Raw genomic sequence first — 26,981 nt, forward strand, 5'->3', positions numbered from 1 at the left:
CCCCAGGCTCCCCCAGTCTCTCTCTCTCTCCTCCCCCCACCCCCAGTCTCTCTCTCTCCTCCCCCCCACCCCCAGTCTCTCCCTCTCCTCCCCCCCCCCCAGGCTCCCCCAGTCTCTCTCTCTCTCTCCTCCCCCCACCCCAGTCTCTCTCTCTCCTCCCCCCACCCCCAGTCTCTCCCTCTCCTCCCCCCCCAGTCTCTCTCTCTCTCTCTCTCTCCCCCTGTATACACACGACACACACACAGTGTTCCCACCCCGGCCGGTTACCGATGAGTTCGGCGGCGGGCGCGGCCCCGGGCAGGGTGCGGGCGATCAGGGCCCGCAGGGCGGAGACGCGGAGCGGGGCCCCGAGGTCCGGGGGCAGGAGCAGGGCCACCCGCGGCCCGTGCTCGAGCCGCAGCGCCAGGGATCCGGGCCGCGCCATCCGGGGCCTGGCTCCGTCACTATGGAGACTTGCCGGAAGCTGCGTCACCGCACCGGAAACCCGCCGTGCCGCTCACCGGCCAGCCACACAAAAATAAATCTTTTTTAAAAATAAAACTCCTGACGCGCTCCTGCCCCAGACACTCCCACTCCCAGATCATTATCCGCATCGGAGGCTTTTTGATTACAATTTTATTTATTTATTGACGGAGTTTCTAAGGGGAACTATAATTCCCACCATACATTGCGAAGAAGCCCAAGTTACCAACCCTCCCGAAATGTCTCCCGGGAGATACAACAACAACAACAACTTGTATTTATTGCCTCTCACTCTTAAAAATACACTCAGCTCCATGTCATACACTGAGCTTGTCATCTCTTTCTCACTCCTATTCATCAGTTCAAGAACAACAGGCGATGTTACAGAGGTGGAAATGGGCGGTTTTAGTTATGCCCCGCGGCTATGTGGCCGGAAGCTCACTTCAGGGTCAAATATGACACCTCGGTTGCGAACAGTCCGGTTCAGCCTCAGACAGCTGTTCGGGAGAGGGATGGAGCCGGTGGCTCGGGGTCCAAAGGCAATGGCTTCGGTCTTCCCAATATTTAATTGAAGAAACATTTTTGCTCATCCAGTACTAGATGTCGGACAAGAAGTCTGACAATTTAGAGACCGTGGAGGGGTCGAGAGAAGTGGTTGAGAGGTAGAGCTGGGTGTCGTCAGCGTACATGTGGAAACTGATGCCGTGTTTTCAGATGCTGTCGCCAAGGGGCAGCATACCAATGAGAAATAAGAGGGGCGCAAGAATAGTTCCTTGGGGGACATGAGAGGTAACGATGCAGCAGTGGGAAGAGAAGCCATTGCAGGCGATTTTCTGGCTACGATTAGATAGATAAGAATGGAACCAGGCGAGTGCAGTCCCACCCAGCTGGATGACAAAACTTATATTTGGTGCATCTCGCTCTTAAAAATACACACAGCTCCATGTGTTTAGGTGAGATTGTCATCTCTTTCACCTTTTGATCAGTTCAACAACAACTTGTATTTATATAGCGCCTTTAACACAGTAAAACATCCCAAGGCGCTTCACAGGAGTTTTATGAGACAAAAAAAAATTGACACTGACCCGCTAAGAGGAAATTAGGGAAGGTGATCAAAAGCTTGGTCAAAGAACTAGGTTTTAAGGAGCGTCTTCAAGGAAGAAAGAGAGGTAGAGAGGCTTAGGGAGGAAATTCCAGAACTTACAGCCCAGGCAGCTGACGGCACGGCCCGCCAATGGTGGAGCGATTATGATTGGGGATGGTTAAGAGGCCATAATTAGAGAAGCACAGATACCACAAACAAGTGTAACTTTAAAAAAAATTAAAGGAAACTAAACAAATTAATTTGAAATGCTGTTCCCAGGGGTAATGATGCACTCCAGCCCCTGGAAGTTCTTCTTGTGCTTCTTGCAATTCAGTAAAAAGAAAGAAAGTCTTGCATATATATATATATATATATATATATTTATATAGCCTTTCACAACCCCAGGACGTCCCAACTCGCTTTACAGCAAATTAAGTTTTTTTCTTCTGCCAAGTGTAGTCACTGTTGTGGGTTCAAGTCCCTCTCCAAAAACTTCAGCACAAAAATCTAGGCTGACACTCCCAGTGCAGTGCTGAGAGAGCGCCGCACTGTCGGAGGGGCAGTGCTGAGGGAGTGCCGCACTGTCGGAGGGGCAGTACTGAGGGAGCGCCGCACTGTCGGAGGGGCAGTGCTGAGAGAGCGCCGCAATGTCGGATGGGCAGTGCTGAGGGAGCGCCGCACTGTCGGAGGGCAGTGCTGAGGGTGCGCCGCACTGTCGGAGGGGCAGTGCTGAGGGAGCGCTGCACTGATGAAGGTGCCGTTTTTCAGTGGGGTATTAAACTGTCTGCTCTCTCAGGTGGACTGTTTCAAAGAAGAGCAGGGGAGTTATTCCAGTGTCCTGACCAATATTTATCCCTCAAATAACATAACAAAACAGATGATCTGGTCATTATCACATTGCTGTGTGTGGGAGCTTGCTGTGCGCAAATAGGCTGCCGCGTTTCCCACATTACAACAGTGACTACACTCCAAAAGTACTTCATTGGCTGTAAAGTACTTTGGGACGTCTGGTGGCCGTAAAATGTGCTATATTTACACAAACACTTTTGAGCCCTTCGGGAGGATACCTTTGCGATATAGCAGCCACACATGCGCAGTACCCCACAGTGTGACCTGCAGTGCACGCTTTCCTTATGCTCCGTGAGTGAAGGCTGGATCCGTACAGGCTGGGGAGGAAGAGTGAGCTAGAGAGAGGGGGTGGAGAGAAAGAGCAGGTGGAGAGAGAAAGGGGAAATAGAGGTGGGGGAGAGAGGGAGACTGGGGGAGAGAGAGACTGGGGAGAGAGAGGAGGAGGGGGAGAGAGAGATGAGGGAAGAGAGCGAGGAGGGGAGAGAGCGAAAGTCTGGGGAGAGAGAGAGATTTGGGGGGAAGAGAGGAGTGGGAGAGAGAGTGAGGGACTGGGAAGAGCGAGGAGGGGGATAGAGAGGAGGGGGATAGATAGGAGGAGTAGAGAGGAGGGGGAGAGAGAGGAGGGGGATAGAGAGGAGAGGGAGAGAGAGAGAGGAGGAGGAGAGAGGAGGGGGCAAGGGAATTGGGAAAGAGAGGGGGTGAGGATCGGAGGGGAGAGGATCAGATGTCTGTAACTCGGTGAAGTGAATGTCAAGAACACGGGGTGTGGGGAAGGTACAGTGGGAATGGGGGAAGAAGTGATTCAGGTCTAAAACAGGGGGAATGAGAGTGAGAATGTGATCCAGATGGTAAGACAAATCACGTTCTGCCAACCCCGCCCACTTTACACCCACACCACGTTCTCCCTCTCCTCCCCCTACACCTGGTTGCTTTCTCAAAAAGTTTGGTGCGAGTGTGACAAGTGTCATCATTGGACTGAACGAAATCCGGAATTCACAACACTGTCATTATTCACTTCATATCCAGTAAACCTATTAACAATCCATGACTCACACACAATGCTTCATGGAGAAAGGGGAGGTCAGGAAATTGCGGGGAGTGGAGGAGATCAGAAACACCTCAGGAACTCGGTGGGGGGAGGTGATCAGAAACTTGGGCAGTGAGGGTGGGGGCAGGAACTTGTTTGGGGGTGGGAGAAGATCTTAGCCCATGAGAGTGAGCCCTGTCTGTTCCAAGTGAGCTCTGTAGTGCCTGGAGTTGGCAGTCAGAGTGGCTCGAATTATAATTTGCAATGTAATTGATTACTCAAGCAGGCAGGATCTAATTACACATTCCAGAAAAACGGCTGGGTGTGTCTTGTCCTCCAAGGGGACGAATCAGAACTTTGGTGGTACGAATAGACATGTCACTATAGAAATGCAAGTCTTTCTTTCACATCCTGTTTGTTGATGTTGGGGTTGCACTTCCGGTTTCTGAAATCTAGAGCAGCAGTTGAGAGATCACGCCTGGGTGACCCTGGAGATGGAGCAAGCGGTATCCACCAGCACGCTGAAGGCCTTCAGTAGCCGGTGGATACCGGAGGGACTGGAGTGTTTCATCATCCCAAGGAACAGTATTTTAATTTCATTTATAAGCAAAATTCTGAAATAGCTTCTCGGCCTTTTGGCTAAGATCATGCGTAACTGACCTGACCAGCCACCATGACCTCCGGGTGGTTTCTCCCTGGTCAGGAAGGTATATGCTTGCTTTTTTGGAAACAGGAGGTGGGTGGGGTGGCTTGACCCATCCACCTCCACGGAGGTGTGTGGGGTGGCTTGACCCATCCACCTCCATGGCACGAACCTGGTATTGCAGTACTTCCAGGAACGGTGCAGTGGCTCTAGGCCTTTTGGCTAAGAGCATTGGTGCAGAGTGATCCTTGGCATGTGCAAGGTGACCTCTGGCGTTTGTGATTTGACAAAGAATTGGAACGATTGGCTACGAATTAATAAAAAAAAAAAAAAAAATTCTGAAATAAAAGCAGAAAATGCCAGAAATACTCAGGCAGCATCTGTGGAGAGAGAAATAAAGTTAACGTTGCAGCTGTTTGTCTACCACAGCAGTCCTGTTTGTGATTCTGAAAAGTTAACTCTGTTTCCCTCTTCACAGATACTGCCTGACCTGCTGAGTATTTCCAGCATTTTCAGCTTTTATTTTAATTTATATTGCTAAGAACAGCAGGGGAATTCTTCCCCATGTTAAGGGCCAATATTTATCTCTCAATCAACATCACTAAAAAACAAATGATCTGGTCATTATCACATTGCTGTGTGTGGGAGCTTGCTGTGTGCAAACTGTCTGCCGCGTTTCCCACGTTACAACAGTGACTACACTTCAAAAAAAAAGTACTTCATTGGCTGTAAAGCGCTTTGAGACATCCAGTGGTCGCGAAAAACATTATATCATAGAAACATAGAAAATAGGTGCAGGAGTAGGCCATTCGGCCCTTCGAGCCTGCACCACCATTCAACAAGATCATGGCTGATCATTCCCTCAGTACCCCTTTCCTGCTTTCTCTCCATACCCCTTGATCCCTTTAGCCGTAAGGGCCATATCTAACTTCCTTTTGAAGATATCTAACGAACTGGTCTCAATGCAAGTCCGTCTTTCGAACTCTGTTTCTCTCTCCGCAGATGCTGCCTGACCTGCTGAGCATTTCCGGCATTTTCAGTCTCTATTTACCATTGACGGAGTGACTGCTGACAACGACCGGAAGCGGAGCAAATGTTACAAAAACTAACCGGTGAAAATCACAAATAACGAGCGGTGCAGCTCGGCGGCGGCGCAACACTCGGATAAAAAGCTTTACTGCCGAAATCCAGAGCCCGCCAACCCCTCGTTCTTGAGTTGAAGTTGCGGGTTCGGGGACACTTCCGGGTCTGCGGGGTGTTTTGGGGGGCAGCACACGTGTCGGGTCGCGGATCCGAATCCGGATCCGGGTCGCGGCTCCAGTTCCGGTTCCGGCCATGGCCTGCGAGGAGGGCGGCGGCCGGAGCTGCGCCGTCCGCGGCTGCACCAACACCCCGGCGGGCCTCGGCGAGTGGCGGCAGGCGGCGTGCGCCGAGCACCGGCCGCTGCGCCACGCCGACTGCCCGTGCCTCGAGCCCTACTGCTTCTACCGCTTCCCGAGCGGCCGGGACGAGCGCGGCCGGTGGCTGCAGGCGCTGCGGGGCCGCGGCCTGCGGGTGTCGCCCGGGCCCGACCCGGGCTGCGAGGCGGCCGTCTGCTCGCTGCACCTGGAGGAAGGCACGCTGCTGCTGGGCCTGGGCCTGCGCAAGAAGCCCAGGGCCGACCAGTGCCCCGACCCCGAGTTCGAGTACCGGCCGGGCCGGGAGACACGGGCGTCCAGGGCCCGCAAGAAGCGACCGCCCAGCCCCCGGCGTTGGGCCCAGCCTCCGCCGCCTTCGCACAAGCCCCCGGCCCCGTCGCACAAACCCCCGGCCCCGTCGCACAAACCCCCGGCCCCTTCGCACAAGCCCCCGGCCCCTTCGCCCAAAGCCCCGGCGCCTCAGCTCCCCCTGTCCCCGCCTCAGTTACCTCAGCTCCCACCCCCTCAGCTCCTTCCCCCGCCGGCCCCTCAGCTCCTTCCCCCGCCGGCCCCTCAGCTCCTTCCCCCGCCGGCCCCTCAGCTCCTTCCCCCGCCGGCCCCTCAGCTCCTTCCCCCGCCGGCCCCTCAGCCTCAGCCACCTCCGGCCCCGCCTCAGCTCCCCCCGGCGCCTCAGCTGCCCCCGCCCCAGCTCCTTCCTCCCCCGCGGCCCCAGCTCCTGCCCGCCTCCCGGCCCCAACTCCCGCGGCCCCAGCTCCGCCAGCTCCTTCCAGCCCCTCCTCACCCCCAGCCCACGCCGCTCCCCCAGCCGCCGCCGCCGCCTCCTCCTCCACCCCCGCCCCGGCCGCAGGCCCAGCCCGCCGCCTCGCCCTCCTCCTGGGAGCACGCCGCCGTCCAGGCCATCATGCGGCTGCGCTGCGGCTCCAGCCAGCGGGTGGCCCGCACCCTGATCGCCTGCCTCAAGGGCGAGAACGACCACCTGCGGCAGCGCAGCCGGCAGCTCGAGGCCGCCCTGGGCGCCACCGCCCGACAGCTCGAGCGGCTCCAGCGCGAGTGCCGCTGCCGCCACAGACCGGGCGGAGCCGAGGCCGGCCCGGGACCCGACAGCGCCGAGCCGCCCGAGCAAGTGCCCGGCAACGAGGTGACGGTGGGCTGAAGGGGGTCAAAGCGAGGGAGAGAGAGGGCCCTGCATTGGAGCAACCCCCCAGCCCCCCCCCCCTACTCTCTGCATTGGAGCTGCATCTGTCTGCATTGGAGCTGTCCCCCTACTCTCTGCATTGGAGCATTCCCTCACTCTCTGCATTGCAGCATCTCCCACTCTGCATTGGAGCTACATCTGTCTGCATTGGAGCTGCCCCCCACTCTGCATTGGAACTGTGTCTGTCTACATTGGAACACATCCCCTCTGCATTGGAGCATCTCCCACTCTGCATTGGAGCTACATCTGTGCATTGGAGTTGCCCCCCACTCTGCATTGCACCTGCGTGTCTACATCGGAACACATCCCCTCTGCATTGGAGCAGCGTCTGTCTGCATTGGACACATCCCCCTCTGCATTGGTGCTTCACAAGCTTGCATTGGAACATGTCGCGCCTCTGCATTGGAGTTTCATCCCCTCTCTGCATTTCGAGCTTACCCCATTCCCAGGCATCACTTGCTGCAGCCCCCGGATAACCCCCTCTCCACCCCGGTGCATTGGGTATTTAAACTCTCCCCATCCGCATCCAGTGCATGGACCGCCTCCTCCCTCGGTGCAAACAACCTGCGGCTCAAGGTGGGTGCAGGAACCCCACCGCATCCCGGCAGAAAGTACGTTGGATTTCCCACTGACAGGCTGTGAACTTTAGGGTGGAATCTTCTTCGGCAGCACCTTCCAACCCCACCTAAAAGAATAAGGGCAGCAGGCGAATGGGATCAGCACCACCTCCAAGTTACATACCATCCTGACTTGGAAATATATCGGCCGTCACTAGGTCAAAATCCTGGAGCACCTTCACTGCACGGGCTGGAGCAGTTCCAGGAATGAACAAAAATAAAGATCTGCGTTTCCTGCTCTGGGACAAAGCACCCCCTCCTCTCTATGGGGTTGACATTAATATAAAAAGGATTTGAACAGTTCACAAATCATCTTACAAACATTGGATGAGGATTCTTTGCTTGCAAACTCGCATCAAAATGACAAGTCTTCAAATGGGAGAGAAGAGGTGAAGGGACATCTTGCTCCAAGATTATGCTTTTGCAGCGCCTGTGCCTTGGGACTGCCCTGGACGGTGAACGGTGTGTATTTTTCCCAGGCAGTGGGAGGCAGCATCGTCTCGACCCGAGCGGTGAAGGGGGGGGGGAATTTGAGTTCAACTGACCTGCAGGTGACTGCTGAACTTTAGCGATGGATTTTGTTGGTGGTTTGCAGACAGGTGCAGAATGTGAATCGTGGCGCTTTTAAAAAAAAAAAACACTTGAATGTTTCTTGCTGACCTGAACGGAACTTGCAAAGCCTAGCAAAACAGTTAGACCCCATGTACTACCCTTTCGGCGACGGTTCCTTTCTGACAACGGATTCCACACTGCTGCTAACCCTACACAGCGCATGACTTGAACCAGGATGTTTAAATCGCGTTCTTTTCAGTTGAATGCTGCGAGATGATTGTGGAGAACAGCTGGGCGACAGGAGAGAGCACAGCTCCCTCAGTTGGCAGCCGAGTCTTGGTGCCTGAACGCAGAGCATTGGTCAACAGTTTATTCTGGGTCGGCTTTAGCTTTTGTATTAGGTGAGAGGTGAAACTTGGTTACTGTCAGTGTTGGCACGAGGTTAACTTAACATAACTGTGAGCAGTACACCAGTTAAATTGTGCTTAAGCAATGCTCATAATTCATCCCCTCAATCAGTTCTCACTACCAGTACGTCACTCTTGTTTTACAGCTCAAAATGTTCCCACCTCTGGTTTGAAAATTCAAACCGCACGGTGCCAGTTGGGACATTGAGTTCAGTAAAATCTGGTCTATTATGAGCTGTCACCAACAAAGTAATGACCATAAAGCTGCTAGATTGTCATTTAAAACTCATCTGGTTCATTAACGTCCTGCAAAGGGGGGTGGGGGCGAACCTAGCCATGGGGTCCGACCTTCGTTACATGGTCGAGTCTTTAGTTCCATAAGGCAGCTCACCAATGTCTGTGTAACGAGGGATGGGCAATAAATGTTGCCTTGTCAGTGTTTCCCCACCCACCCCCCACCCCATCCTGGAAAAATAAATAAGTTTGAAAGGACAGAATCTATGCTGCATGCATAAACTCAACTTTCATCATCACAGTGACAACACTGGAACACCTAACAAATTTAAGATGTACATTTTCATAGCATTATGCATTGCAATATTTAATCGCGATATAATCAATGGAATACACTATTAAGGTGGTCCAGTCTTAGACTGGGAGCAGTTCACGATTTTAAGGATTTGAAATGTACAATTTCAGATCTTCAAATTTCAGTACTACTGAAATACAAGGTGACGAAGCAGTGTCTTTTGTGTACTGTGGGACCTGACTGCAGAGGTGTTGTTTACTGTGGATTAACATCCAGTGAGAACATTAAGGAAATTGTATTATGGCATAGAATTGCATTCAGATTATTCCAATTTCTTTGCGTGTGTATATATTGAATTATACTTCAACTTTACTGTGAGAAGTGTGAAGCAAACCACAGCAGATTTTTTTTGATAGGTTTTAGGAGAAAACCTTGTGACCATATTAGCATTTGCAAACCGTTTGCTCAGTTACCTTCCACTTTTGTCTAAAGACTGTACAGTTTAAAATTGGTTTGGTTGTATGTAAAATTCTGTTCAGATAAATATTTTTTTAAAAGCATTCTGTATTAATGCAAGACTTCATTAAAACCTGTGCTGCACCACTTCTTTACTTGATCTCTCTTCTGCCAGGTTGGCCTCACTTCCTCGTGCCCCTGGGTTAATGGCCAAGTTTCAAACCCTCCGGTCATGAATGACTAGATAAGGCAAGGTTAGCAGGAGAGATCTGACAGTCAGGAAGGGCAAGAAGTGAGTCTGTGCCAGTGATCTCCCAGAGAGGAGGGTGTCAGTCTGGGGACTCCTGTTGAGAGCTGGCAGCACTGGCATAGGGAGCTGTTTCTAAATACCTTTGTCATCTCTGGGGGGGGGGGGGGGGGGGGGGTTTGCGATTGGTGTTACTGCATAGCCAGCCCACTTTAGGAAAGCTGATTCATTCAAAACAGCCCTAAAGACTCAGTACCTGTTCTCTCCTCTTTTCTCCCCCCTCAAATCATGGAAGATTACCAGCTGAGCATCTCTGGAATCCCTTGACCCAGGGTTGCAATTCTCCAGGAGGAAAATCATGGCAGTCCAAAGTTTTTCTCATTTTCTTTGATAACTAATTTATTTATGAAAATATTGGACATATTTGGACAACATTCCTCCCTCAAGCATCAGCACAAAAAGATGAACTGGTCAATCTGTTTGCAACGTCTTGTGTTGCACAACATGGTAAATCATTAAATGAAATGCTCGAGATGTGGTGTTCTTGGTGCTGAACCCTGGAGTCCACTGGTGTTTTTGCTATACATTAGTGAACAGAGGCGGAGGTCATTCAGCCCCTTGAGCCTGTACCGCCATTCACTGATAGCGTAGCTGATCAGCGATTTAACTCCATATCCCTGAATACCTTTGGTTGACAAAAAGTTATCAATGATTCAAAATTAATTGATCCAGCATCAATTTCTGTTTGCGGAAGAGAGTTCCAAATTTCTACCACCATGTGTGTAGAAGTGTTTCCTAATTTCACTCCTGTAAGGTCTGGCTCTCATGTTTAGACTATGCCCTCCCACCTAGTCCGAGAATCCCCAGCCAGCAGAAATAGTTTCTCTCTTATCTACCCTATCTGTTCCCCTTAATATCCTGGTAACTTTGATCAGATCACCCATTAACCGTCTAAATTCTAGCGAATACAACTCTAATTTATGTAATCTCTCCTTGTAAGTTAACCCTTGAAGTCAGGATATCATTCTGGTAAACCTACACTGCACTCCCTCTGGCTAATATCCTTCCTCCGGTGTGGTGCTCAGAATTGCTCACAGTACTCCAGGTGTAGTATAACCAGGGTTTTGTACAGCTGGAGAATAACTTCTACCACCGTGTACTCAAGGTTTCTAGATATAAAGGCTAGCATTCCATTATTTTCTGTACCTCTGACATTTTAATGATGTATGCACCTCAACCCCCAAGTCTCCTTGGACATCCACTGTTTTTGTGTGTAAAATATTTATAAAATACTCTGTTCTATCCTTTTTCATTCCAAAGTGGATGACCTCACACTTAACATAAGAAGCAGGAATGGGCCATTTGGGCCCTTCAGTCTGCTCCACCATTTAATAAGATCATGGCTGATCTGATTTTGGCTTTAACTCCACTTCCCTGCCCGCTCCACATAACCCTTGACTCCCTTATCTTTAAAAAAAAATCTGTCGATCTCCACCTTAAATATATTCAATGACCCAGGCTCCACAGCTCTCTGGGGCAGAGAATTCCAAAGATTCACAACTGAGAAAATTCCTCCTCATTTACATTTTAAATGGGCGGCTCCTTATTCTGAAATTATTCCCCATAGTCCTAGATTACCCCACGAGGGGAAACATCCTCTGCATCTACCCTGTCAAGCCCCCTCAAAATCTTATACGTTTCAATAAGCTCAACTCTGTTTTCTAAACACCAATGAGTATAGGCTCAACCTCGTGAACTGCCTCCAATACAAGTATATCCCTCCTTAAGGAGACCAAAACTATACGCAGTATAGTTGTAGCAGGACTTTGCTACTTTTATACTCCATCCCCTTTGGAATAAAGGCCAACATTCCATTTCCTTTCCTAATTACTTGCTGTACCTGAATGCTTACTTTGTGTTTCATATACAAGGTGCCCCAGATTCCTCTGAACCGCAGCATTTTGTAATCCCCATTTAATAATTTTTGTTTTTCCTACCAAAGTGGATAACTTCACATTTTCCCACATGATACTCCATCTGCCAAATTTTTGCCCACTCACTTAGCCTGTCTATATCTGAGTTCTCCTCACAACTTATTTTCCCACCTATCTTTTTGGCAAATTTGGCTACATTACACTTGGTCCCTTCATCCAAGTCATTAATATAGATTGTAAATAGTTAAGGCCCGAGCAGTGATCCTTGTGGCACCTCACTAGTTACAGTTTGCCAACCTGAAAATGACTCTTTATCCTGACTCTGTTTTCTGTTAGTTAGCCAATCCTCTATCCATGCTGATATTACCTCCCAACCCTGTGAGCTCTTGTGCAAATTTCTTCTCTCGGAGGGTTGTGGATCTGTGGGGTTCTCTGCCCCAGAGAGCTGTGGAGGCTGAGTCATTGAATATATTTGAGGCAGAGATACAGATTTTGGGGCGATAAGGGAGTAAAGGGATGTGGGGTGGGGGGGAAAAGCAGGCAGAGAAGTGGAGCTGAGTCCATGATCTTGTTGAATAGCAGAGCAGACTGGAGGGGCCAAATGGCCTGCTCCTAATTATGTAACCTTTTATGTGATACCTTATCAAATGCCTTCTGGAAATTCAAATACACTACATCTACTGGTTCTCCTTTATCCACCCTGCACATTACATCTTCAAAGAACTTCAGAAAATTTGTCAAACACTATTTCCCTTTCAGAAAACTATGCTGACTGACTGCATTATGATTTTCTAAATGTCCTGCTACTACTTCCTTAATAATGGTCTCCAGCATTTTCTCCATTTGCCATAGATTAAGTGAGTGGGGCAAAACTATCAATATCCCCTTTCTTTTCTTTCTATTTTTAGGTCATTGACAAATTTGTATATATGACTTTCTATACCATCATCCAAGTCGTTAATTATTGTGAATAGTTGAGGCCCACACAGATCCCTGCGGGACATCACGAACCACTTTGACTACCTACCCATTATCTCTCCTGCCGTTCAGCCAATTTCCTAACCAAGTCAATAATTTGCCTCAGTTACCTTAGATAACAGTCTCTTATGTCGGACTTTATCAAATGCCTTTTGGAAGTCCACCATGACTGAGACTCGGGGGTACAATTTTGAAATCTGCAGATCAACAAAACTCAAGTGTAGTAGCCTTCAAGGGGACATAGACAGGCTGGTGGAATGGACGGACATATGGCTGTACTATTCTGTAATTGTGTGTGATAACGGTTATATAAACTGAAGTCTTTCTTTCAGCCCCCATTCAGATACTGCTATCGTGAAGCTTCGTCGGAAACTTAGAAAGGGATGCAATTGCCTCTCCACTGAAAAAAACAATTGTTAAAATCAAACGCCGAACAGTTGAGTCACTTTTTTTTAATAAAACATAACCATTTGCATGATTGTTACACAACTGAATGATTACAAGAATCACACCAGATTAGAATTTCATCTCCCATTTTGAAGTACTGCAATTCACACACATACCTCAGCTAACCACTCAAAAGCAGCAGAATATAAGTTCTGGGCAGGGTGCTGCAGAATAAGTACACTGAATATTTTAATACAGTAGATCCAGACTAGGTTATACACATCAGATATGGATACCGATGGCTTGCATTTTCACAGAGAAACAGTCATCAGCAGCACAGAATACAGAAAGCTATGTGCAGTCGCTGGGTCAGTTGCACACAAAGGTTTGATTGTTCATCTCAGACGGCAACGAAAAAGGCACCACTCTTAAGCGATCGGGGTGGGGGGGGGGGGGGATTTAAGACAGAATTAATGACAGTTCTTGACAGAAAATAAGGCAATCTTCTCTCTCTCTCAGGAATGTGCTATTTATAGAAAGAAAACCCACAAATGCTAAAATGCTGCTAGATATTCAACAGCTCAGCATCTACCTGAAATATTAACCTACCTTGTGTTTCAGATGCTGACACACCCGGTGAGCGGTTTCAGCACGACACTAATAATTGGTGTGTGATTTTTTCAGGGACTGAATCAGTTACTTGGAACAGCTTCCTGTCCCCAATTTCAGCGGAGAACCTCACGTGTTTGGTCAAACCGAAACTGTCCCAATCCCGCTCTGGAGAGAAATTCCGCCCAAGGTATGACGTTAGTACCGGGGGAGCACATTCAACTCGGTCTTTCAGCAAAAGGAGCTAGATATTTTCTTTTAAAGCTACATAAATGGTAGAAAAAAAACAATACCAAAAAAAAAATGTAAACACTAGTAATTTGGCTAGTTTTGACAGAAGCACATTAATGCACTCTGGCATTCTGTACACCAAAAATAAATCTTATTTTAAGAGTTACATTATGTGCTATTTCTTGTCTAATACTGTTGTCGATATACTAACTATAATCAGGCACTTCATTCACTATCGCCCTGTATTTAGGTTGCTACCTTTTCCCCTCGGCTTTGACAAGAGATGGGACGGCGCAGGGAGTAGGATCACGACTCGAGTTCTGTTTGCTTTGCGAGTGATGAAATCAACTTGAAAGTTTAATAATTAACACTCTTGCATAATGTGTAAGTGGGAGGAAAAAAACTTGACCATCCAAGTTCAAAGCACCATCACACCCAATTTAACAGGCATTTACAAAGGAGGAACTTGTGCAGCTAATGTTCCACTGGTTAAAGCCCTCAACAGTTTGTGCACAGATCTGCTGTTCTACAGGTAAGTTTGCACATTTTAAACAGAAACATTCAAGCCATCTATAAAATACCAATAGTCCTCTGAGGATTTCCATTGACATGATTAGCCACAATAATCTTGTCAGAGAAAGGTTGTAAGTCAACATGATTAGCTAAAGCTAACATCCTCATTCTTTTGGCTCATCCAAACGACTATCCTGGCCAACTGTACATTCCATGTGTAACTTTGGCTTTGTTGGAGAGAGAAAACATAAACACTTGTTAGAATTCTTTATAACACCAGCTTGGGGAAGATATTATGGAGGCTGTTAAAATTCTGCATTAGCAGATTTGGGCAAGATATTTGAAATGGCTAGTGATGGTAGAGCTAAAGGGCATGACTACAAAATACAAAGGGTTACGCTGGAAGCCAGGAAGTATTTCTTTTCTCGGAGGGTTGCCATGCTCTGCAATCGGTTATTGGTAGATGTAGTAAATATGGGTATGCTACATTCCTTAAGAGACTGGACAAGTCCTCGAGGGAGGGCGTTGGGATGCATCTGAAGTGTGTGCCCTTTGTTAAGTTCATCTAGTGATCCACCATGAAGTACTCGAGCCTGCTCAACTGCCTTGTGGAGATGGGGAGGAATTGACGGCGTTTTCTGACCTCCCAAGAGGCCAGTGAGCGAGGAGAGCCATGCATGAAGCTTCACTGTCTAGTGCATATGGTGAGCATTGATGGGCCCGACCGTCTTTTTCCACCCTTTTTAATGTTGGCTAAGTACCCTACTTCGTTAACGTAGTAAAATACATCCAGGGGCCGAGAAAATGCAATTTGGCATCTGACTTGTTTAACTTTATCAATAAAGTTCACCGCTTGAAAGTCAAATATCGAAAACCCAAATTTAATTGGGCGAAAGGGACTGAAGGGTAACAGAAAGCCACAAACTTTACCTACAACTTAAATATAATCTATGCAGAGTTAGACACAAATTCCTTGAAACTACACCAAGCATTCAAACACAACGGGTTTGTATGAAATTCCTTTGCCATTTTAATGGAGACTTTAACCTGTTTACTTTAGTAACTACTTTCTTATAAAGTGGGGGCCAAAAGAATTCCATGCAATACTAGCTAAGTATCTATGTTACTATTTGCGTATGTTACTATTTGAAGAGCTTAGTTTGAAGCAGGGACGATGAAGCGTGACCAAGTATGACGGCTTCCTCCCCATGGCAGTCACTTAAATCAGAAGCAACATTACCCAGCTCCCATTTATACCACATAACTGGGTAAAACCCAGTTTCAGCTGATGGGTTATTGATTTTTCTTTTAAGAGGGACAAAATGTCTACTCACTCAGGGCTGGCTGGAATTATGATATTCGAGCACGAGGTCACATACAGTCCCAGACAGAAATACTTCACACTTCACAGCACACGGCAGCAAACTTAATAAATGTCTTTCGTTGCACTAAAGTAATACTGAATTTTCAAGTCGTAACAATATATTAATGTAACTGCTCCTTTTAATGTGAGTGTATAATAAAAAAATATATACTTGATAAGGATAATATCCCCACACATACACAATCACTTCAAAATACAGGGTTGGTGAGAATAGCTGTCACCAGGCTGCCCTTACGAAGAAAGACTGCAAGCTCAATCCAGCATCGTGTACCTCCTGGACTGACCGGAAGCTCGAGACAACTCATTACACTCTGAACAGAGCATTTGTAATGCTGGGACGAGGCAACATCCAGGTTAACCTCAAGGAAAGTATAATTCCTTTGGGACCACTCGTGTCTCCTGGCTACAATTTGCGTGGCCTTGGTCTAATTTTCCATATGGTACACTGAAGCATTCATAGGAGGGAACGCCGAGCTGAGAAATTCCCTCCCCTCCCAAAACACCCATGAAACTACCACCGCCAATTTGGTCTCTCCTGAACTCTTTAGTGTCATACTCACCAATCCGCCTCTAAATCCAAACCGTCCCAAGCATTAAGCAAGCAAGCAGAGCGAAGCATTGTAACATTGCGACTGTGCTGTTAATCTTTAACAATAATGAAAAAAAATTAACTAAAATATTTTTGCTGCATCAAAATAAACTGGTGGAAATAGGAGTTGTAAAAGCAACTATATAAATTCATGCAACTCAAGCTAGTATAAAGATAACTTTGTTGAGTTGTATTACGTTTGACTATAGTTCGATGAAATTACAATGAGTAACTATCAGAAAGGCCTTTGAAGATATCATGATCACCATACGATTGGAAGATTTGTACGATTTCTAACGGTGCATCCTTAATCACAAACATACGCTAAACCCCCCCTCATTCACTCCCATCTTTCACCCTGGTTTGCCTGCCTTTATTCATCTTGCTTCAGTTGGGAGGTCAAGACAGGGCAACGCGGGGGCTCCCAAGTTCTCTGTGCCATCAACACCACTCTATAATGGAGCAGCAAACAGGCCAACTCAAGCAAAAGAACTTGGCCGACAGCAGATTTTTCCCCCCTCTCATACAGCAGCCCTGCCAAGATCTGATGAAGTAAGATGACATTTGTTTAGACAATCCATTTTTGTGCAACTGACCCACTAATGCAAGTTTAGCAAAGTGGCTGTACTTTTTTTTTTCAAGGCATGATATAAAGTAAACATACAAATTGTCATAGCTTCAACAACAAACATCCGAGGATCCATTTTAAGAGCAAGTTACAGCTTGCATATGTGCCTAGGAAAAAAAAAACATTTGTTGCTTATTGTAGGCATCACGTTCCAAAACGTAGAAATCTATTACATACACTTTAAATACTGCCATTTACAAAGTCGGAACATTTACAAAAAATTGCACATTGATCCAAATTTGGTGGGGGGTGGGGCGAAGGACGAGGAAGGGAAGCAAGCAGCAGTCACACAGGTTACTGGAGCTGGAGAAGCTTCACGATATGACTGAGGGATTCTACCGAAGCGAAGGCCAGGTACTGACAGCAAAGCCAGACCTCCAAGCTGACACTGCACTCCGTGTCGATGGCCTTCTCTGCAAATTTGATCATGAGCAGCGTCCGCTTTAGGTCCAGCCAGTTCTGCAGCACGCTGCTTCTGTCGGCGGCGCTGCTGCGTGAGTTGAGTGTCTGCAGCAGGTCGTCCCGGGGTCCCCAGAGGAGGCACTGCAAGTACACTTTGGCGTCGGAGATAAGGATGCGCTCCGAGGGGTTGGGGTGCAGGAGGAGGCCCGCCAGCTGCTGGAGCCCCTGGGAGTAGACGGAGCGCCGGGGGATGGCTGGGAGGTCTGTGCGGGTGTACTCCTTCTCCTTTAGTTCGGGGTTCTCTTCGAACGGATTGGCGAGGTGCAGCATCTCGTAAATGAGTATGCCGGTCTGAAACTCGTCGCACTTTTTGTACTGGGTGATGGTGATGATCTCGGGCGCCAGGCGGGACTGGTCCCGCAGGACCTCCAGGTCCAGCACCTGGCTTTTCTGCTTGGCCTGGGAGAAATTGCTGACGATCAGGCGGGCCAGCAGCGTGGCTGGCTCTGGTTCGCAGTCCCCGGGGGCTCCGTGCCGGCAGCGCACCAGCAGCAGGTTCTCCAGCCTCAGGTCGCAGTGTGTAACGTGGTGGGGCTTGAGGTGGTCCAGGCCGGCGCACAGCTGCAGCAGCAGCAGGCACACCTGCCGCTCGTAAATGTCCGGGTTCTTGGCGTGGCGAGGCGCAGACTCCCGCACAAAGTCGGCCACTGTCTGGTAGGGCACCTCTCGGGTGATGACCACCACCCGGCTGCGGTGTTTGCTGGAGGCACCCTTGGCGCCGCACTGCTTCTTTTTGACGGCGTCCGAGCTCTCTTCTTCTTCCTCCTCCTCCTCCTCCTCCTCTTCGCACGCCGGGGCGTTGGGGTCCTCCCAGGGCAGCATGCGAACAGGCACCTCGGCCAGGAAATGGCCGCAGTCCTGCTGGATGTTGAAGTGCACGGCGAGGCTTTGTCTGACGGCCAGGCTGTGGTAGTACAGCTGCTGGGAAGCTTTCGCTTGGCTTTTACAAATCTGCAACAGAAAAGGTGGAAGCTAAATGTTTAAATCAGAGCACAGGGCAGCTTTCCCCCAAACTCTCACCGTCTGGGACACAGTCACTCCTGTAGCTGCACATTGCCCCCACTAGATGGAGTGTCATAATCAGCACATTCCCATGTCTGCACAATAACTTGTACTTGCAGTATTTACACAGAATGAACAGCAGGTCTATGCCGGTGTTTATGATCCACGCGAACCTCCTTCCAGCCTACTTCATCTCACCCCATCACCATCTCCTCCTATTCCTTTCTCCCTCATGTGTTTATCCAGCTTCCCCTTAAATGCATCGATACTACTGCCTCAACCACTTCCTGTGGCAGCGACTTCCACATTCTCACCACTCTCTAGGTAAATGTTTCTCCCGAATTTCTGACTATCTTATGCTTATGGCTCCGAGTTCTGGATTCCCCACAAGCGGAAACATTTTCTCTTCATAATTTTAAAGGCCTCTAGCAGGCTTTTCAACCGTGAGGAGCATCACAGTCCAACCCAATCCCGTGGTCACCTAATTGTCACACACACACACCATACATCCACACCCCGCACCCTCCCCCCCTCCCACACATCCCCACCATACACCCCCTCCCCCCACACACCTCCCACACCATACAGCCCCCCCCCACACCAACACACCATACACCCCCCCCACACATACACCATACATCCCCCCCCCCCCCACACACACACACCATACATCCCGCCCACACACACCATACAGCCCCCCCACACACACACACACACAACAGACACACACCATACACCCGCCTCCCCCACACCATACACACACCCCACACATTCTTCCAGCAAGTGTCAGTGGGTACCAATCAGGAGCAGGATCCCTGGCTGATTTACCCTCCCACACATATTTAATGGTTTTAACATAGAAAAAGTCCCAAGGCATTTCACAGATGTATAATCCTTTTTAAAAATGGGCAACGAGCCAAGGAATATTAAGAGCTGTAACCAAAAGTATAGTCAGAGGGGTGGGTTATAAGAAGGATCTTAAAGAAGGGGAGAGAGATGAAGCAGGTTTAAGGAGGGAATTCCAGACCATGGGCATAAGCAGCGAAGGGTGGGGCAAAGGGAGAGGCCAGAGTGAGAGGAACAGAGAAGGTGGCTGTCAGGCAGGATAGGAAGGGACGACGATATGAAGATTACAATTTTAAATTTGATGCTTGGTAGACCAGGAGCCAACATAGATCAGCGAGGACAGGGCTGGTGGGTATGCGGGACTTGGTGTGGGGTAGGATATAGGGGCAGTTTTGGATGAGTTAAAGTTTACGGAGGATGGGATGCCGGATTGTAATAGTTAATAATCCATGAGGTAATATTGGAAAATAAAATGTGACAGGGAAAACTGATTAAAATGCAAATTTAGTAGCATTTATTCAACCAGAGCAGCAGCAGAGACACAGCAAATGACCTCTGTTCCCTTTCAAGGATTGTGGGAGGAGGGGCAATACATCCAAACACTTCAAGTTCGAAAATGCAATCCCAACTGTGAAGCTGAACCGGAGAGATTAGGAAGATCTCAGGTTTGATCCACAGATGGTGCTGTATGAGCCGATCTCAGTTGTGATAGCAGTAAGAGCCCTCAATTGCGATTGAATGATGTAGCATGAACAGATGACTGAGGGCACAACCAACTTGACTGTGTGCTCCCAGCAATACATAGCTTGCCAGGATTCACTGTGCAGGCTGAAACATGGAGGAGGGTTACACTGGTTAAGGTACTGAATTCTACCCTACGTAAACTAGAGGTGATCCACAACTCGACTGCCCGTGTTCTAACTCACACCAAGTCCAGCTCACCCATCACCTCCGTGCTCGCTGACTCATATTGGCTTCCGGTTAAGCAAAGCCTCAATTTCAAACTTCTCATCCTTGTTTTCAAATCCCTCAATGGCCTCGCCCCTCCCTATTCTGTCATCTCCTCCAGCCCCACCCACAACAACCCCCCCCACCCCCAACACCGGCCGAGATGTCTGCGCTCCTCTAATTCTGCCCTCTTAAGCATCCCTGATTATAATTGCTCAACCATTGGTGGCCGTGCCTTCTGTTGCCTCGGCTCCAAGCTCTGTAATTCTCTCCCTAAACCTCTCCGCCTCTCTTTCCTCCGTCAAGACGCTCCTTAAACCCTACCTCTTTGATCAAGCTTTGGGTTACCTGCCCTAATTTCTCCTCATGCGGCTCAGTGTCAATTTAAAAAAATCTCATTACAATCCTGTGATGCGCCTTGGGATGTTTCACTACATTAAAGGCACTATATAAATGTAAGTTGTTGTTGAATAACAAGTGATGCCCATGGAACTATAACCCTGCACGAATGACTGCTTTTAGAAGAGGGGAGAATATTGGAGCTGGAGGGGCAGGTGGGCATGATTGACGCCAAGAACTGCTGTACATGTGAACCACTTTCTTAAACTGATGTTAGGTCGGACTGACAGACTTGACTGTGCATCTCATCCCTCAGTCATCCTGCCTGTCTTTTTCTTGGGAAGACACATCACAAACAGCCATATGGTCCACTCCTGATAATGCTAAGCTGAGTAGTGCCCTAAAATGTATACAATCACGTGAACTTGGTAAATAACACAGCAAAGTCGGAATTTAGTCCTAACAGGTGAATTAAGCATCTTTGCATTAAGACTTGGCTATCTGCTCAACAAATGCACTGTAGTAACATTCCACATAACACTAGGAACATTAAAAAAACATTATTATCCAAAGAATGGGTCAGCAAGGATCTCGAACCTACTCTTGATCACAAAAAGCTGTTAACAAGGCAATACACTTGTATTCCAACTGACTGAATTGTCAGTGAGGTACAGTTGGTGCTGGTCTCGAAGGAGTAAAGTGCTTTATAATTCTGTAAGCTATCTCTGGCGTCTCAAAGTTCAGCCAGTCCTGCTGAAACCCTAATGGAAACCTCATACGATGGTGTTTGTAATCCATCAAAATCATGCAGGGGGAAAATAGCACAAAAAGAAATGACAGAAATGAAAGATCTGCCAGCTCGGGGGTCGATAAGTTCCTTTTAGGCAACTTAACTAGAACACCTTTACCAAAGCTGGAAGCAAAAGCCCTCAAACACTCTGGGTTCATTGAGGGAGAAGTTTCAGTTAATCTTCTAATGCTGAATCCCCTTTGTAGCTTCCCAAGAAATGCTTTTGTTCAGTTATGAGCTACACTAACTCAGTAAAATGCCAACATTTACAGGAAATTAAACATTTGATCAATTTTATCAGTGCAGCCAATTTGTTGTGTTGCAGTTCATACCACTCAGATCCTGGAAAAAAGAAAAGGCACCATTTTTAGTAGAGAGCTTGACCATAAGAGAGGCACAGGTGGAAAAAGGCCATACATGGCACCACTTAGCTCATCCAGCTGCCTTTAAATCAGGGACGTCCAAAGCTGGTGTATCCACGGCCTGTGTACCATTAACCCTCAGGGACACACTGATAAAATGTTTAAATCTACATTCTTATTTATTTTTATGGAACAAAAATTGTTGATACTAACAGATCTTAGTGTTCCTGATTACAATCGCTCAACTATTGGTGGCTGTGCCTTCTGTTGTCAGACTTCAAGCTCTGGAATTCCCTGCCTAAACCTCGCTCTTTCCTCCTTCAAGACACTCCTTAAAACCTACCTCTTTGACCAAACTTTTTGTCACCTGCGCTAATTTTTTACTTATGCAGCTCTGTGCCAAATTTTTAAAATCTCATAATACTCCTATGAAGCGCCTTGGGACGTTTTACTACGATAAAGGCGCTATATAAATATTGTGGTTGTTGCGATTTAGAATCCATTCACCAATTGAGGCAACAACAGCACGAAGAACAGCTCTTGCCAAATCTCCAGGCCCACAACATTCAAACAGGGCAGGGCAGGCTAGCCAGTAAGCTGTACAAATGCCAAGTTGCCTGGGCTTTGTAAACTGAACTACCACGACGTGAAGGTCACATGTTTCCCACAGGCTGTAGTTTGAAGTCTGCTTATCGTAAATGACCCCCAAACGTTTGCCTCCACATACCTAGCTGCAAGGGTGGAGCACTCTTTGAAGAACTTTCTAATGTCAATTCTATATTTGATAAGAAACACGGTGTACAAAGATGGTGACTTGGCTCGGAACAGAGGTTTAAGCAAAGACATTTCTAGCTCTGAACTGCACCAGCTATGCATTCATTACTTTAAGCTATTGAGGAAATTCCACATTTAAAATCTCTTGACTGAACTAACAAACTTTAATTAACACAACACTTAATACAACCGCTGGCAATTATTCCCTATCCCCTTTAGCACGACCTTCCCTGTTGAAATATTTTACTATCCTCGGCTTGTCTCACATTACCCTCCAAGAGTATTCGCAGGCGCAGTGACAAGGCAAAGGCCAGACATTCTCCAGCTGGTATCAGCTGCTTTTGTGAGGAGAAAAACATTTTCATTTGGCTACTCATCGGCAAAATCAAAACTGTATCTAAATGGAGCATTTTTAAATCCCAGTCATTTTTTCAATCTGGTTAATTTCACAACCTGAAATAATTAAATAAAAGTACCCATCATTGAAGAAAGAACGAAAACCTTACTAAAAGCAAAGAGTTAACAATTATATGCAAGCGAGACTTCATTCAATCGTGCAAAAACCTTTAAGTGTAGAGGAAGTTGTCAGGCATCGAAGACTCATTAAAATGACACGGCTAAATATTAGTCAGGCACCTTCACCTTCCTGTTAGAGACGCATTTAGTGCGAATATTGTGAGACAATTGGACTGACTTTCTTCCTTTTCTATTCCTTCAGAGGTTCCCACTGATGCTCGCTGATTCAGCAAGCCCAGCTGGAAAGTGTGTGCGTGTGGGCACCTTGGATATCCACGGTGTCAGATCGTCTATCAACATTCACTGGCTCACCACACATAATGAGGAGTCATTCTGGTGAGGTAGGAGAGTTCTGGTGGTGCCTGTGTAAAACCCTATCCCAGCCCAGCATAAGTCAGCACGTTTGGGTGGGTGGGGGAAGAGGAGATAAAATGGTAAAACACTCGAGTAAACACAGGTTTAAGCACACTTGTATAAGAGACTGTTTCTGTATTCCAACAGTTACGACTATGTAACATTTACATTTCAGAAGAGATTGTCGGTTAGAACAAGACATCCACCTTCTTGCTTTCTGTAATTCTTCAGTGCTGAAACAATACCATAAAATTATTGAGTCATTAAATAAACTGATGGGTGGCCTTTAGATACACACGTCTGTCAAATAATCTTCTTTTGCTAAAATAAAAGCCATTGCTGCAATTTCATTGTCATCAGACTACAATGTAATACATTTTAATTGTGATCGAGTGAAACAAACAGAATCATCCAACCATTGCGTTCAACTCAAACTGAAATTCCATTCCCAAACCAACAGGTTCCATAAAGCATCCGTTAAAGCCCACCGAGTATTGTACATGATGTGCTCAAGGGTAGAACTTGCTGTTGGCGACATTAATATACAAATGCTAAACATGTGTCAAATTGTTTTTAATGGACCCGTTCACTGGTTTAACATAAATGCGTTAATGCCTTTGTTACCTCTAGACTTGGATATTCCAAAGCACTCCTGGCTGGCCTCCGACATTCAACCCTACGCAAACTAGAGGTGATGCAAAATTCGGCTGCCCGTGTCTTAACTCACATCGTCCTGCTCATCCATCACCCCCTGTGCTCGCTGACCTACATTGGCTCCTGGTTAAGCAACGCCTCGATTTCAAAATTCTCATCCCTGTTTACAAATCCCTCCATGGCCCTTGTCCCTCTCTATCTTTGTAATCTCCTCCAGCCCCACAACCCCCCCAAGATGTTTGCGCTCCTCTAATTCTGCCCTCTTGAGCATCCCTGATTATAATCGTTCAACCATTGGCGGCCGTGCCTTCTGTTGCCTAGGCTCCAAGCTCTGGAACTCCCTGCCTAAACCTCTCCGCCTCTCTACCCTCCTTCAGGGCGCTCCTTAAAACCTACCTCTTTGACCAACCTTCTGGTCACCTGCGCTAATTTTTACTTATGCTGCTCGGTGTCAAATTTTTTATCTCATAATACTCCTGTGAAGCGCCTTGGGATGTTTCACTACGTTAAAGGTACAATATAAATGCAATTTGTTGTTAAAACGGTGGAGTGAGGCCTTGGATATGAACATATTAAGCAATCATGTGATAGAACTGCTCACAGTAATTATCAGGCAATGGAGGCAGAGAAAGGGAACAAGGATGATCCCAAGTTTGAAATGATTGAGCTTTGGTGGGAGGTTACAGAAGATAAATCTGTTCTCATTAGAAAAAAAAGGGGAATTAAACTCATTTGTTTGATGTAATGAAGACAATTAATTAAAGGTGACTCGAGAGAGGGATTCTGTATAAAATGATAAAAGATCCAATGAACAAGATTATAAATAGAGAAAATAACAAGCTTAAGGAATAATTTAACACTGCAGAGTCATCGATTTGTGGAAAATCACTTAATATGGCTGAGCTAAAAGCTGGGGGAACTGGATTGATTCTGGATATAGCAGTGAGTTGTGGCATATGGATTCAGGGTGGAAAAACAACAAAACAAATGGTTAAATGGACCTCGCTCGCTGTTGGAGTGGACGGACTTTTGTGGTCCCTCATTCTTTCATTTTCGATCTCTTCAAAATTAGATCTCAGCATTAACAATTTCAACAAGGAGGAGGCAATCAACTTCAATGATGATTATAATTCTACAGATCACTGCTGACTTGGTGAGTTAAGTGCATTGCCATCCAGTGTGGTACGAAATCATAAAGTCCAGGAAGGTGCCAGGTTTGACCATTGGACAGTGTTGTATTTGTTGATTTTAGCTGGGGCAGTGGTAGGCAGATTATAACTGGCCTCTGCGTCAGGTCATTCATCACAAACAATGTGGTACAAACACTAATCAGTATATTATTTGCATTGTCATTTATAAATGCTAAACTTTTGTACGTTTCTTTTTCTTCAGAAAATGGATCGCAGTTCATTTCATCAGCTGGAATCCGGTTCATTAGGTCAATCTATCACTTTGGAGTGGGTTAGGGTCTGTCTGAATAACTGCTGTTTGACTGTCAACTTTAAGAGTCAGGAAATTGTGGGATCCTCTTTGCAACTCGATAGCTTGAAGCCAAGTGCAAACTAATTTAAGATTATCCAAGTGTGTTTCTTCACGAGGTTAGGGGATATGCAGGAGCATGATCACAACAGCAGAGGCTAGACTGCATAAAAACACTCCTGGACTTCCTAAGAATTAACATATGGCGAATCTGTTAGGAATCATATTGCCATTTTGCACAGCAAAGGTTTTAAAATTGGAGCCACATACACTAGGGATTCCTGAGTTCATCAGAATTCTACCCGTCCATTATCAGATTTCTGTATTTGTTGGCTTATTGATGCATTACAACAATTTGCATTAATATGGCACCTTTAACATAGAAAAATTGCTCAAGGTGCTTCAGAGGTGTAATGAGAAATAAATGGACGTCAAGCTAAAGGAGATCGTAGGTGGGCTCATCAAAAACTTGGTCAAGGAGCTGGAAAATCTGAAGGCATGGCCGCCAATGGTGGGGCTAAAGGAGGGGGATGCAAGAGTCACCAAAGTTGGAGGGGCTGAGAGCTCTGGCGATTATAGGACTGGAGGAGGTTAGAGGGAGGATTGGGCAAGGTTACAAAGGGTTAAGCAAGAAACTATAAGCCAGGTGATCATGTATTCCAACAGACCAGCCGTTGCACTGTTAAAACAGTCACTAGATTTTAAAAGTTGCTATAACATTTGCCAGCTAAGAAATCTCCCCCTCCTCCCCCCCCCAAAGAAAAATGTGAAGTCTTTTAGAATGTGAACCCTAACAAATCTCTAGTCCATCAACGTTTGTTTTTTCTCCAGCGTGAAGAAAGAGTTGGAGGGAAAACTATTGTGGACCACTCGTTCTCCTGGTGGGCAGATTAAGAGTGCTGCAAATTGGAAGTTTGCAAATGGCCATCTTCCTCTAACCTACAGTGTACCATGAAGACACCAATGACTTTGGTGGGGGGTGTGAACTGCAATGAGGCAGGGTAAAGTTGTGGCACTTCCACTGAGAAGGCAAAAGGTTAATTTTGTTGTAGAATATTTTTGTTGATTTGAATGCATTAACATAATTGTACTTGGATATATAAAGATTATTTGAAAGACTGTAAAGCTGTGTTATGAAGAATTAAAGTGGCAGAGATAAAAATGAACAGCAGCAACTATCCTTAAAGTCACAAATGCAGCAGGAAACAGAATGGAATGCAGTGCAAGTTGGGTAAGGCAGGATAAGCTGACGCATCACCTGAGACGTCGGAGCTAAAGTGTTGTAAAATTCAGAAATCTCTCATTTTCAAGACGTTTGGATTTGTATGCTTTGATCTAAAGCGCTTTTGGAGAGAAGGTCTGAGGACAGCACAGAATAAAGACCGTTTGAGCAAAATCTTGTTGGAATAAGCAGTTGCCAAGCATCCAAGGAAGTGGAAACAACAGAAAAGTACTTAAGACCACCCAAGACAGAAATCCTAATATCAGCTGCCAAATCCTGTAACCAACAGTCACAGTTAATGAGACTAAATTTTTAAATAAAGTTGCATTTTTGTTCCTTTAGTCAAAGACACTTATCCAATGTCATGTGTTATTAATTATACCTCAACTTGAAAGAATTTGACACTGCACTGCTTATTTCGAGTAATTCAAACAGCATGTGAATTCTCACGATATTTTATGAGACAGGAAAAAGAAAAAACCTCTTTAAAATGT

The 26,981-nt window shown here is 46.8% G+C and overlaps 2 protein-coding genes, 2 long non-coding RNA genes and 1 pseudogene across 16 annotated transcripts in view; 3 read left to right on the forward strand and 2 right to left on the reverse strand.

Moving 5' to 3' along the window:
* LOC139234073 (ubiquitin-like protein 7) overlaps nt 1-451 on the reverse strand; it is a 17,331-nt gene extending 16,880 nt beyond the window's left edge. Inside the window, exon 1 of the mRNA XM_070864984.1 lies at nt 268-451. Within this exon, the coding sequence (XP_070721085.1) occupies nt 268-424 (157 nt within the window). The 5' untranslated portion in view covers nt 425-451. The remainder of the gene's footprint in view (nt 1-267) is intronic.
* A 3,590-nt stretch (nt 452-4,041) lies between these two features.
* On the forward strand, nt 4,042-4,274 carry LOC139234211 (U2 spliceosomal RNA; annotated as a pseudogene).
* A 3,601-nt stretch (nt 4,275-7,875) lies between these two features.
* LOC139234076 (uncharacterized) lies at nt 7,876-13,791 on the forward strand. The gene is made up of 3 exons (XR_011588264.1): nt 7,876-8,248; nt 12,731-12,834; nt 13,470-13,791. It is a non-coding gene; the product is annotated as an uncharacterized lncRNA (long non-coding RNA).
* Nucleotides 12,836-26,981, reverse strand: part of peak1 (pseudopodium-enriched atypical kinase 1) — a 196,472-nt gene continuing 182,326 nt past the window's right edge. For 12 of the 13 annotated variants that reach the window (XM_070864994.1, XM_070864987.1, XM_070864992.1 and 9 more), the window contains one exon: nt 12,836-18,152. In XM_070864994.1, coding sequence (XP_070721095.1) covers nt 17,034-18,152 — 1,119 coding nt within the window. In that variant the 3' untranslated portion in view covers nt 12,836-17,033. Of the gene's footprint in view, nt 18,153-22,686; nt 23,366-26,981 lie in introns of those variants that run through there. The other variant, XM_070864998.1, reaches the window with a different exon arrangement.
* LOC139234077 (uncharacterized) lies at nt 13,799-26,832 on the forward strand. The gene is made up of 3 exons (XR_011588265.1): nt 13,799-14,157; nt 22,981-23,119; nt 25,179-26,832. It is a non-coding gene; the product is annotated as an uncharacterized lncRNA (long non-coding RNA).

The sequence above is a fragment of the Pristiophorus japonicus genome, chromosome 21, assembly GCF_044704955.1.
Source record: "Pristiophorus japonicus isolate sPriJap1 chromosome 21, sPriJap1.hap1, whole genome shotgun sequence".
NCBI classification, from domain to species: domain Eukaryota; kingdom Metazoa; phylum Chordata; class Chondrichthyes; family Pristiophoridae; genus Pristiophorus; species Pristiophorus japonicus.